Raw genomic sequence first — 12,237 nt, 5'->3', positions numbered from 1 at the left:
GCCTCCCCGACATCTCACCTCAACCCCTTCCCCCATCCTCCCACTACGGATCAAAGGAAGGATCAACTCAAATCGCGCGAACACCGCAGATCGTGCGCCACAAAAAAAAAAAAAAAAAGATCTGTAGGGTGGGGCGGCCCAAGAATTCGCCCTCCTATTTCCATTGGTTGCAGTCGCCGAGCTCACCTCCCCTCATTGCTGCCGCCCTGGTACGCTTGCGCATGCGTGTCGTCCTCGTGGCGTATTGAGCAGGCGCAGCTGCATGCCCGCCGGAGCGGGCGGGTGGAGAGGCGCGCGCAGCATCCCGGCGCTGGGCTCCCCTCTGCCGGTCCCGCCCTCCGTCGCGGCGGCGCGGTGCACACTGGGATAGGGAGCGATCTCCGAGCGAGGCAGCAAGATGGACGCGGGATTCTTCCGCGTAAGTAGTAGCGCGGGGATCTGGGTAGAGGCGAGAGGTTTGTTTGTAAGACCCGAGGGGGCGCTCAAAATTCGGGACAGGACGGCCCGTGGAGGGAGGCCTTAGAGACCCCGAGGGGGCTTGTGGCTAGCGCACCCTGTCCTCGGCGTTGCGGCCGAGACCGGTGTGCCCCTGCGCAGTCTCCTCCTCTGGGATCGTCCCCCCTACGCGGCGGCGGCGGTGGCCGGAAAATGGCGGCGGGAATGGGCTAGAGCCGAACCTCACCGGCCGTCTGGTGAGGCCTGCAGTCCGGACGCCGCGCCGGACGCCGGGGCTTGGGGCCTAGCGGAGCCCCAAGGAGGAAGTCACTAGGGGGAGGCCTCTGGGAAGCCTGAGGCGGCTGCGGGGTACCGGTTGTACGGTTTGGGGATACGTCCTGAGAGAGGTTTTTGAGAAGAGGGGCTTTTTTTTTTTTTTTTTTAGCGGCAGCTTTGGAGAAAGCGAATGTCCCCCCAGCCCCCAATCCCTACGTACAGGGTCCACCCTCTGGGTCTTAAGCTTTCGCGGCGGCGCAGGGTCAGAGTTCGTGAGCGCTCCCGCCCAATTTGATAGTTCTTCGGGGAGGGGAACTTAAGATAATTTGTAGTTGGAACATTTGAATTGGAGGCTTTTAGAGCGAGCTGTGTCTGCGAGGGTGGAGGCAGATTACGGTGTGCGTCCACAGCGCTTCCCGCTCTTCGCTAGCACCCTTTCCCTACAGCCCATGTTTAGAGGCTGTTGATTCTACCCTAAGTCCAAGACAAGGGACGTTACCTTGGAGTTGGTATCCCACACTAAAGCAGTTTATTAGGTCCACTCTTGAAGGAAATTAGGTACAAGTCGAGATCTAGGTGTGTGGGAACGGGCACTTGTGAGATTACAAAGTAACAACGCTCCCTTTCGGGATCGCTGATTCTTTGAATCCAGAGTAGAACCTCATAGAGATTGCTTGGTAAAAGTCCCAAGTCCCAGCTCTCTCTCATCTCTCTCATGCGGTTTAGATTTTTTTTTTTTTTTTTTTGCATTCCCTGGATCGAGCTAGTTTACAGTTTGTGTGCATTTTTTAAGGAAAAAAAAAAAAGGAAGGTAGGAAGACCGAAGGAGATAATAAGGATGCCTCTTGGGACTGGGTATGTAGTTCATGAGAGCTTGTCTAACGTGAACAAGACACTGGGTTCTATCTCCAGCACCCCAAATATTTGCACTACAAACTAGGCACTTAATCTTTTGTAGTCAATACTCATGTCTTATGACATGGGCATTACACTTAAAAACAGTTAAAGGTTTTGGGGTTTTTTGTTTTTTGTTTTTTTTTTTCACTTGTCGATTATTTTCTTTTTTCCTACCATTTTCATTTTGGGTTTTCAGGGCATGGTTTCTCGGTGTAGCCTTGGCCTGGCACACCCTGGAACTCTGTAGGCCAGGCTAACCTGAACTCAGAGATCTGCCTGTCTCTGGCTCCCAAATGATAGGATTAAAGGCATGTATTGCCAGTACCAGCCCCGTCAGTTATTTCTAGTGGAAAGGGGATTGAAGAAAGAAATCAAAGTAATATGTCAATTTTCAGGTGAAGTTGTCCTTTGAAATGGACAGAATCTGGAAAAGAACCCAGTTTTAAAAATATTCTTTTTACACTTTCCTAGATGAAGCAGTTTCATTGTCCCTGGGTTGGGTCTTATAGGGCAATTGAACTGTTTTGAAACTAGGTTCTCTAACAGACTAACCTTAGACCTAGAGCCCTGCCTTGACCTCCCAATTCTAGAGTTTCAGGCACATCTGGCAAAATGGGAGGAGTCAGGAGTATTTAAACTCTGGTGAGTTAGAAAAATTTAGATTGCCAGCCCATGTCTTTAATCTCAACACTCTGGGAGGGGAGGCAGAGACAGGCAGATCTGATTTTGAGGTCAGCCTGGTCTACAGAGTGAGTTCCAGGATGGCCAGGGCTATACAGAGAAACCCTGTCTCAAAAAAAAAAAAAAAGAAAGAAAAGAAAAAGAAAGAAAGAAAGGGGAGAATGGGGGGGGAATTTTAGATCAGTTATTTAGTACAACCTAATTTTGACTAGAATTAGATTTAAGAATTGGTGATAGTATTTACTGATCAACAGTCTTACAAGGTAAAATTCTTTCCTTCCTTCCTTTTTTTTTTTTTTTTTTTTTTTTTTGGCAGAGGTGAGACAAAATCATGATATGCAGACCAGACTGGCTTTGAACTCTTTAGAGGTGGCCTATCTCTAAAGATAATAGGCTACCACTCTCAGCCCAAAACTTTTTACTTTTTTCTTTAAAACCTTTTTGGTTTTGCAGTCCTCAGGCCCATGCACAGGGCTTTTGTATATGCTAGCCAAGTGCTACTACTGAGTTGCAGCCTTTCTGGATCACTTTCCAGGTGATTTGAATAGGTTTGATCTTTTCACCAACATTAATAGTTACACATAATAATGCCATGTAATGATCAAATGAGTATAATTGGCATCCTATCATCCCAGATACCCATCTTTTTCTTTTATTGAATTTTTAAAAATTTACATTTTAAATGTTATCCTCTCCAGGTTTCCCTTCTAGAAACTCGCTATCCCATCCTACCTCCCCACCCCAACATTCCCCTACACTGGGGCATCGAACCTTGACAGGCCAATCTCTTCCCATTGATGCCCGATAAGGCCATCCTCTGCTACATATGCGACTGGAGCCATAGGTCCATCCCTGTGTACTCTTAGGATGGTAGTTTGGTCCCTGGGAGCTTGGGGGGGGGGGTCTGGTTGGTTGATACTGTTCTTCTTAAGGGGTTGCAAACCCCTTCAGCTCCAGACATTCATCTTTATGTTTTGCTTCATTGCCCGTAATTTGACATATGATCCTCAGAGATTAGGTTGTGTGTCCACCATATGTCCTGGAACACAGGTGGAGACCCTCCTGCCTCTGCCTCCTGAGTGCTGGCATTGGAGGTTTTGGATACCACAGCCTACCCAAAGCTTTTTGCTGCTGATACAGTAATGGGAACCATACCTCGGGTGTTGTACGTGATAGCTGAGTGCTGCATGCCATACTCAGGCCAAACAAAAGTTTTCTTGATCGATTTTCAAGGGACTGTAGCTAGTCAGCAAACTAATCTGCAGATTTCACATCAGAGCCAGTTCCTTCTGTGTTCAGTTGAGCCAGGATGAAGGATGAAATGAACAAAAAACTGTGATGCCATGATGTTCTGATGAGTCCTTTGGTGAAATTTTGTTTTCGTGCACTCAGCAACTTGTTTGTCCCCCAACTAGAGTCCCCTGGGGTTCACAAGTCTGCCTTGAACCCCCAATCCTTTTTGCTTGTCTTAGAATTTAGAATTATGAGTATGCCTTTTCACTTGACTTTAAATTCATTAATTCACACTTTCTCCTTTCTCTTTCTCTGCTCCTCTCTCCTTCTCTTCCCCATTTCCATTTCCCCCTTTTTCTCCATCCTTTCATCCTCCACCATCCATTTTTCTTTCTGAGACAGAATGGAAGAGCTGACCTATGTGCAGTTAAAGATAGCTTGTCTTCCTTAAACTCCCAAATGCTTGGATTATATTTGTGTACCACTGTGCCCCACATTTTTGGTTCTTGGCATGCACCCCCTCCAGCACAGTGGGTTTCCCGTATCTCTCAGGCTGTGGAACCAAATTGACCTTGAATTCTAACCTTTCAAATCCCTAGGACTCCGATTACAAGTACTGCCATACCAGGTTTATGTAGTACTAGGATTAAACCCAGGGCTTCCTCTGCATGCTGGGTAAGCACTGCCACTGAGGTGTGTCTCCATCCTCTGGTTTCAGTCTTCTGATAGTGTTCTGCTATGTTGACTGGAACTTGGTGTGTCTAGCAGGCTACACTGGAATTTGCTGCAGTCTTCCTGCTTCTGTTTCTTCATTCATAAAGTTGTGGCTCTCCTGCCACTGTAATCTTGGAATCAATGCTATTTTTAGAAGATGAAAACTTGAAAAGTTTCAGTTTTCTCATTTAATCACCTGCAAAAGTCTATGTCAAAGTTAACATTGATTGTGGAGAGGGTATCTTACTCTGTATTATATTTGACTTAATGTTTTTTAATATTAAAATATAGACGCTTTGTGTCAACTACATCAAGAAAAGAACATACATTTTATATCTGAATATTAGTTAATCAACAGTATGGTGATTCAAGCTGCCACTTGGGAAACTGAGACAGGAAGATTGCTGCTGGTTTGATTGCTGTCCTGGGCTAATGGAGGAAACTTAAGTTTTTCGTTGTAATTTTATTTTAGAAAAGACTGGCAAAATAGCTCAGAAGGATAAAGCACCTGCCACCAACCCTGATGAACTGAGTTCCGTCCCTGGGGCCCACGTGTTGGAAGGGGAACTCACTCTCCAAAGTTGTCCTCTGACCCCTTCATATGTGTACTGGTTTTTTTTTTAACTGAAACAGGAGAAGTTAAATCTTGCATTCTTAAGCCATGTGTTTGCATCCTTCAGGGAACAAGTGCGGAGCAGGATAATCGATTCAGCAACAAACAGAAGAAACTCCTCAAGCAGCTGAAATTTGCAGAATGTCTAGAAAAAAAGGTACTCTGGGTGGGACTGTTGCAGTTGTTGCATTTTAAGGGTGGGGAGGTGAACTGTTAACTTCTGTGCAAAAAAAAGTTCACAGTTTGTTCCCCCTTAGCCATACCATGAACACAGTGCAACCAAAGAATGAGCATGCTAGATAAATTTTTATTTTTTTTATTTTTTTTTTTTTCTTTTTTTTCGGAGCTGGGGACCGAACCCAGGGCCTTGCGCTTGCTAGGCAAGCGCTCTACCACTGAGCTAAATCCCCAACCCCTAGATAAATTTTTAAATGTACATGAGCTACAGGAAACCGTTAGAGAAAGTGACTCTTATTGCAGTAAAGTTGGACTTACTGGTTTGCCTGTCTCCTCAGGTGGACATGAGCAAAGTAAATTTGGAGGTTATAAAGCCTTGGATAACAAAAAGAGTGACTGAGATCCTTGGATTCGAAGATGATGTTGTGATTGAGTTTATATTCAACCAGCTGGAAGTGAAGGTATAATATACAGATGGCTCTTACTTCTGAATATGTGACATGATTTGTGAATCTGTGGAAACTCAGGCTTTCTGTGGAATACAAATCTAGAAGGGATATTTTACAATGTTTGTTGTGAAAAGAATTCACTTTGTAAAACAACTGTTAAGGCTGGAGGTTTAGTGAAGGTGCATAGTTTTGAAAGCTACACAGGTGAAAAATCAAACTTACTGTTTGTAATTTTGCTGTTACATGTTAAGTTACTTTGACAGCAATTTTCTAATGATAATGTGATTTATGATTTAAAAGGCCTGAACCAAAATGGAAGTTATTCCTTGCGTCTGAAGTATAGCACCATCACCTTATTAGGTCACAGCAGAGTGAGTGTCCCAATGTCGCTCTGACCCAACTCCCTTGATGACGCAGTGTGTGTTTGGAGGTGAGTTGTGTAAAGTGGCCAAACATCAACAACAACAACAAAAACACAAACAAGAGCAATTGGTAAAGCTGTATACTGCTCTTTAAAGTAGCATTTTGAGGTGGACATGTATTTGAAGCATGAGGGGCGATTCTGATTTGATTGGATGTTGCTTTTAAAAGAACTAAAGACTTAAGTTGTAGTTGCAAGTCAGCTGGTTACCAGTTAGAATTAAGGCACAGGATTTTATTTACATTATAGTAAAATTTCAGGCAGATAACTTGACAGTCCTAGAAAAGCCAGTTAACATGATTGTTCCTATCTTCCAATATTAAATAATACAAGATATTACAGCTGATGTTTAAACCATTTCTGTTATAACATAGTTTGCTGTTTTGTCATGGCATCCCAAGGACAGTAAAGATGTACCATAAAACCTTTTGGTAAATCACTGATGGGAATTTACTTTTACATTACTCCTCTTCCCAAGAGTTCATGCTTGAATTCTGACAGAACAGTTACCATTCCAAACGATAAGGTATTTCATTTTTAAAACAATGTGGTAATTATTTTGCTTTGAATATTTCTTAAGACTTAATTTTAAGAAAGGACTTTATACTTAAGTATATTTATTTCATTTAGAAACCAGAAACATGGGAGACTGTTTTATAAATGCTTAATAGTAAACTTTATTGGAGAAATGCTTTATTGATTTGAATTTTAGTACACTTTAAAACCTAAATATCTGGTAGTATTCCCCTTGTAGTGAGCATGAGATTAAAGTTTAGAACTTTTTAAACAATCTTTTCTTTTTTTGTGGTTGTGTACTCATTATTGCTTGTTCGTCTTTTGCAATTTAGATAAATGATATAACATTAAACTCAAGGTGGTTGAGTTGCAGTAGGGAGTCGGAAGCAAGCCAAGGGAACATCTTTCTCTACAGGGGACTTGGCGATTCCAAACCCCCAAGGTTCCAAGAAGAAACTGAAGACACCTGGAATCTGTACTTGCTTTGTGCTATTGAGCTGTGCTTGTTATACGGACCTTGTTGCTTGACCAACAGACCTAGTGTTTAAAAACCCACATTACTTTTAGAAATCTTGACTCCTAGTTTTGTGGACAGTTGAGCATCTGTGGCATTGCTAGTAATAGGTTTCCATGTGCAGTAGTCAGGCTTCTAGCTTAGTCTTCAGATGTTACAGACTGCATGCATAACCTGTTAGTTCTTGTAACTGAACACTAGATAATAGACAGTTTACAGAAAGTTACCGTAGTGTAAAGAGAAGTGTCTATGTACGTTTTCAACTTCTTGTTGGGGCAAGTTTTCCAGCCAAGCAAGTATTGTTAGTAAGTGCTAGAATGTATAGTGTTTGTTCCATGATTGTCTTTAAAGTTGATAACTACATGAGGCCCACTAACAGCCACACAGTCTAAATACTTAAGGAAACCCACAAAGGCTGCTCTAATGCTTTTGGTTCAGTGAGGGAAATTTTGATTATCTAGAAATTATATCACCAAGAAGCAAGTAGGGAGCATATATATTTGTATATATGTACCTAAGCCCCTTATGGTAGACTTAAATACTAATTTACGTGAGTTTCAGGTTGGTTCGTTGGTTTTGAAGTAACCTGGTTTTCTTCCTGTCATGTCTTTTCGCAGAACCCAGATTCCAAAATGATGCAAATCAACCTGACTGGATTTTTGAATGGGAAGAATGCTAGAGAGTTCATGGGAGAACTGTGGCCTCTGCTGTTAAGTGCACAAGAAAATATCGCCGGAATCCCTTCTGCTTTCCTAGAGTTGAAGAAGGAAGAGATAAAGCAGAGACAAGTAATCCTTTTTGAACTGACTTGAGGCTGATGGTTTGCTTTAAGGATAGCTGTTTCCTTTGAGAGCTTTTAACTTGTGGTGTGACTGTACACTGGTTGTGGTTTACCACTCTCACGAAAATTAGAGCAGCTTTTTCCCAGAGGTCAGTGATGATTGGCAGGGATCTTTGGTTTTGTTTAGTGTTTAGTTTACCTTAAAAGAGAATTTAAATGAAGTATGGAAAAAATATGTGCAAGTTCTCACATAGGCAGTAATTATAAAGTCACAGACTTTAAATAAATGCTATAAATTTATAGTAATGATAAAGGATAACGGAAAGAGTGTTGGAAGAGTAAAGTTGAGAGCATGGAGCCCCCTGCACCAGCCGCGGTGGTTGCCACGCCAGTGTGGGGTGCTTTGATGGCTGGCTCTTAGCGTCTCACTGTGTGCTTACAGATTGAACAAGAAAAATTGGCGTCTCTGAAAAAACAAGATGAAGATAAAGATAAGAGGGATAAGGAAGAAAAAGAAAGCAGCAGAGAGAAGAGGGAGCGGTCTCGCAGCCCAAGAAGGTAGGACAGAACAGATACAAGGACAGTGTTTTCTAGGTGCCTTGGGTCCTGAGGGGTGCTCTGGCAGAAGCTCCCAGCTTGAAGACCTGGGGAGCTTTACTGGAGAGCTGCTGTGTGCTTCTGGGCTAGAGAGAGCCTTTCTTGCCAGCACTTTGGCATATTTTATACAGCTACCCAGGAGGTTGAGGCAGTGGGGGTAGGGCTGGCTTCTAGGCCAGTCCAGGCAATGCTAAGATACTCTTAAAAAAACCCGTGATCACCTCTGTAATTTAGATGAGTTACTCATTCTTAAGTAGAAATGAGGATTTCATATTGCTTTGCTTAAATAAAGCACTGGGATTTTTGTTGGTACTGTATTCTGACTATTTCCATTTCCCTTTTATTAAATCTGCTCGTTAGCATTCATATACTTACCTAATTCCGTGTTCTGCTTTTCTTAGATGGTTGTACTGAGCCCAACCTTCAGATCATTTATTTGTTTTCTTCTTTCTTCCCATGAGACTATTGTTAGGCTCACATTTTTAAGTCCACGGTCAGCTTCTGCTATATTTGTGGTAAAAGGTGAGAATTCCATCAGGCTTTTCATTCTTAGGTCTTTTAAAAATAAATTGGGGATTCGTAAAGAAAAGAGGAAGCAATATTTTTGTTATTTAGTTTGTGCTGAGTTTGGAAACTTACAGAAGGAGTGCCTCTAAGGCTGAGCGCAAGCCACCCTGCCGTTTAGCGTTACTACAGTTTTTAAAAACTAGTAAATATTTTTGGATTAGGCGCACTACAGCTTAGAAAGGAAGAAGGGGCTCCCGCCAATAAACATTTGGCATTTCTCTTTTCTTGAGAACGTACTACTTGTATTGCACCATCCATTTTCCTGCATCTTGAGGCTCTGCCTGGGCATCTCTGATAGGAGCTACCTATACTGTGGTACGTTGGTATACAGGGCTGACTTCCTGGTAAGGAAGAGTTGCTTTAGCACTTTCGTCTGAGGCATTGGTCTTTGAGTGATCGTTGGGAATAGTTGAGAACCGGTGCCTCCAGCCCAACTCCGTGCCTCCCCTTCTAACTGGTACTTGAGGCTGTTACCTCTGTTTGCTTGTCCTTCTAGTTCTCTCTGGCCTTTTCCTTCTCAAGTAGATGAAATGGATATCTTGTTTCCATGTGAAACTTCTCAGATACAGACAACATTGGGTAACTTAAAAGATTAATCCTTGATTTTCCCTTTGTCTACTCTAAACTACATTATTAAAAAATCTGAAAAAATTGCTTTCATCCTAGACGCAAATCCAGATCTCCTTCCCCTAGAAGACGATCTTCCCCTGTCAGGAGAGAGAGAAAGCGCAGTCACTCTCGATCTCCCCGTCACAGAACCAAGAGCCGGAGCCCTTCCCCTGCCCCAGAAAAGAAGGAGAAATCTCCAGAGCTCCCAGAACCATCAGTGAGAATGAAAGACTCTTCAGTACAAGAGGCCACATCTACAAGGCACGTTCTTAACTCTGTTACATAGTCTTGTCAGGCTGTTTGTGCCCCCTCAGATGACACTGCTAACTTCAAAGCAAAGTACCAGTTTTCCTTTTCTTAAGTTTTTTAATATTATAAAGTTAGTGTTGGAAATGAAGCTGAATTTGTGTGTGTGTGTGTGTGTGTGTGTGTGTGTGTGTGTGTGTGTGTGTGTGTGTGAAATAAGGAAAATGCCCCAGAGGTGACTGCCTATCTTCCATATTGTTTCAAAAATTTTATAGATCATAATTATTGATTTTCCTACCTGCTTGCCACAATATATTGTGGACAAATTCCTGTTTTGTTTTGTTTTCTTTTTGTAATAGGGGGATATAACCCAGAGTTTTGCAGTTTTTGTCACTGACCTATATCCTATTAAACATCTTTACCCCCAAATGCAAAGAGATTTATTCACTTCTGTTAACTGGGGTACAAAATATCCTAAATAAAAGCTACCCTCCCTCTTCAGGGGAACCGTTTGTGCCCCATGGCTGCGTTTCTCTTGAGCACAATGCATCTGCTGCATCCAGTCTCATAGCTTACAAGGCCACACAGCACTGCACGCAGCCTCTGCAGTCGTGCACACTGCTCACACAGCACCCATCCATGGCCACTACAAAGCGCTATCCACTGATTGCTTGACTGGTGGTCGAGGAGATGAGGAGATCCTGTCTCAGCTGGACCTTGTGCCTATGGGCTGTTTGGTCAAGTCAGCCTCTTTCCCTTCATGGCTCCAAAGGCTCCCAGGGATCAGGCTTTCTGGACTCATGCAGTTGACAGTGACACAGTTCTTGTCCCACACATGAAAAGGGGATATAAATTCTTAGTTGCTCAGTGAATCAGGATGTGTACCTGTCCTTTGAAACCAAGAGGTATTTGCAGGTTTTGAAAACTTTTTTAAAAAATATGGTGCTCTGCATCTGTTTTTACCCTTTAATCTGTTAGTAGTGAGGGACAGGCCCCATGGTTAAGAGTGTGGCTTTAATTTCATTGTCACTGTGGGGTTCCGAGGAACTGAACCCAGGTGATCAAGCTTGCACCATAAATACTTTCTTTCTTTCTTTTTTTTTTTTTTTTTTTTTTTTTTTTTTTTGGTTCTTTTTTTCGGAGCTGGGGACCGAACCCAGGGCCTTGCACTTCCTAGGCAAGCGCTCTACCACTGAGCTAAATCCCCAACCTCCATAAATACTTTCTAAAGATAGCCAATGATTGAATTGGCATGGAATTCTGAGGAGAGTCGGGGGAACAAAACAAAATGCTATTTTCACAGTGACATCTTGAAAGCTCCCAAGCCTGAGCCTGTACCAGAGCCCAAAGAACCATCTCCAGAAAAAAATTCCAAAAAGGAAAAGGAAAAGACTCGACCAAGATCTCGGTCACGTTCCAAATCACGGTCCCGGACTCGTTCTCGGTCACCTTCTCATACGAGACCCAGACGGCGACATAGATCCCGATCAAGGTGTGTTGCTGCCCCCGGACTGGTGTGCACTTTTAGTTGTGTGTGCTGGTTTCCAAAGTAGTAAACAGTGACAGTTACAGAAAACATTAAGGATGAAGGTGACCGGCAGTTAAGCCAGTGAGGAGATGCTGTCTCAACTGGACTTTGTGTCTGTGGGCCATTTGATCTAGTCAGCCTCTTTATGAGAAGTCCAGTTTGCTGTGTACTATAAGAATCTGCATGAGTGTGGTGGTGGTGAAATTAGTGACAAGAAGTTTTTTGTCCTTGGGGCCTAATTCTGTTTCTTATGGCAGATCATACTCTCCTAGAAGGCGACCAAGCCCCAGACGACGACCATCTCCCCGAAGAAGAACTCCACCAAGACGGATGCCTCCTCCACCACGGCACAGGAGGAGTAGGTCTCCAGGGAGACGGTGAGACTCTCTTAGTGTCGGGTGCCTGGAACTTAGGGTAATCCTTGGTATAATTTTAGGGGGCAAATTTTTTTGTCTGCTGGCAAACAAACTGTACTAGGGAGTCTGCGAAGTATCTTGATGCACTTCACGTGCAACAGTTTAGCTATGAAAGACATCTAATGTTGGGAAAGAAATAGTCACTGGTCTTCTTGATTCTGTATGTTAGGCCTCTGAGAGCTCACTAAAACTTTTCTCTGGATAAGGACTAAGAACTAGCAGTGTACTTCAGTTGGTAAGATGCTTGCTGCGAATGCGAGAACCCCTGCCCTGCTGGGGTCTTTCCCCGGTACTGTACAGACCTCAGGATGGTGTTTCATACCTGTGATTTCAGCACACTGGAGGTAGAGGGAAAAGGCCCTGAATTTCAAAGTCATCCTCTTCACAGACTCTGTTTTATACACATACACACACTCACACCAAAAAAAGAAATGGCAAGTTTTCTGTGTGTTGTGTGTACAAAGTACTTTGTCTGCATTTGTGTAACACATGTGTGAAGTGCCCCCAGAAGACAAAGGAGTGTGCTGGATCCTCAGGAACTGGAGTTAGAGATGGCTGTGAGCTACC

At 43.3% G+C, this 12,237-nt stretch overlaps 1 protein-coding gene across 19 annotated transcripts in view; it reads left to right on the top strand.

Moving 5' to 3' along the window:
- Nucleotides 1–253: 253 nt before the first annotated feature.
- The window catches only part of Srrm1 (serine and arginine repetitive matrix 1), a 32,388-nt gene continuing 20,404 nt past the window's right edge, over nucleotides 254–12,237 (top strand). For 8 of the 19 annotated variants that reach the window (XM_039110051.2, XM_039110050.2, XM_063287766.1 and 5 more), the window contains exons 1-8: nucleotides 254–418; nucleotides 4,917–5,006; nucleotides 5,365–5,487; nucleotides 7,544–7,714; nucleotides 8,150–8,265; nucleotides 9,538–9,741; nucleotides 11,030–11,218; nucleotides 11,512–11,631. In XM_039110051.2, the coding sequence (XP_038965979.1) occupies nucleotides 398–418; nucleotides 4,917–5,006; nucleotides 5,365–5,487; nucleotides 7,544–7,714; nucleotides 8,150–8,265; nucleotides 9,538–9,741; nucleotides 11,030–11,218; nucleotides 11,512–11,631 (1,034 nt within the window). In that variant the 5' untranslated portion in view covers nucleotides 254–397. Of the gene's footprint in view, nucleotides 419–540; nucleotides 693–4,916; nucleotides 5,007–5,362; nucleotides 5,488–5,775; nucleotides 7,715–8,149; nucleotides 8,266–9,537; nucleotides 9,742–11,029; nucleotides 11,219–11,511; nucleotides 11,632–12,237 lie in introns of those variants that run through there. The other 11 variants (XM_063287769.1, XM_063287768.1, XM_039110052.2 and 8 more) reach the window with 6 other exon arrangements.

This window comes from Rattus norvegicus, chromosome 5 (assembly GCF_036323735.1).
Source record: "Rattus norvegicus strain BN/NHsdMcwi chromosome 5, GRCr8, whole genome shotgun sequence".
Lineage (NCBI taxonomy): Eukaryota > Metazoa > Chordata > Mammalia > Rodentia > Muridae > Rattus > Rattus norvegicus.
The sequence above is the reverse complement of the archived record's forward strand: the minus strand, read 5'-3'. Positions and strand labels throughout refer to the sequence as shown.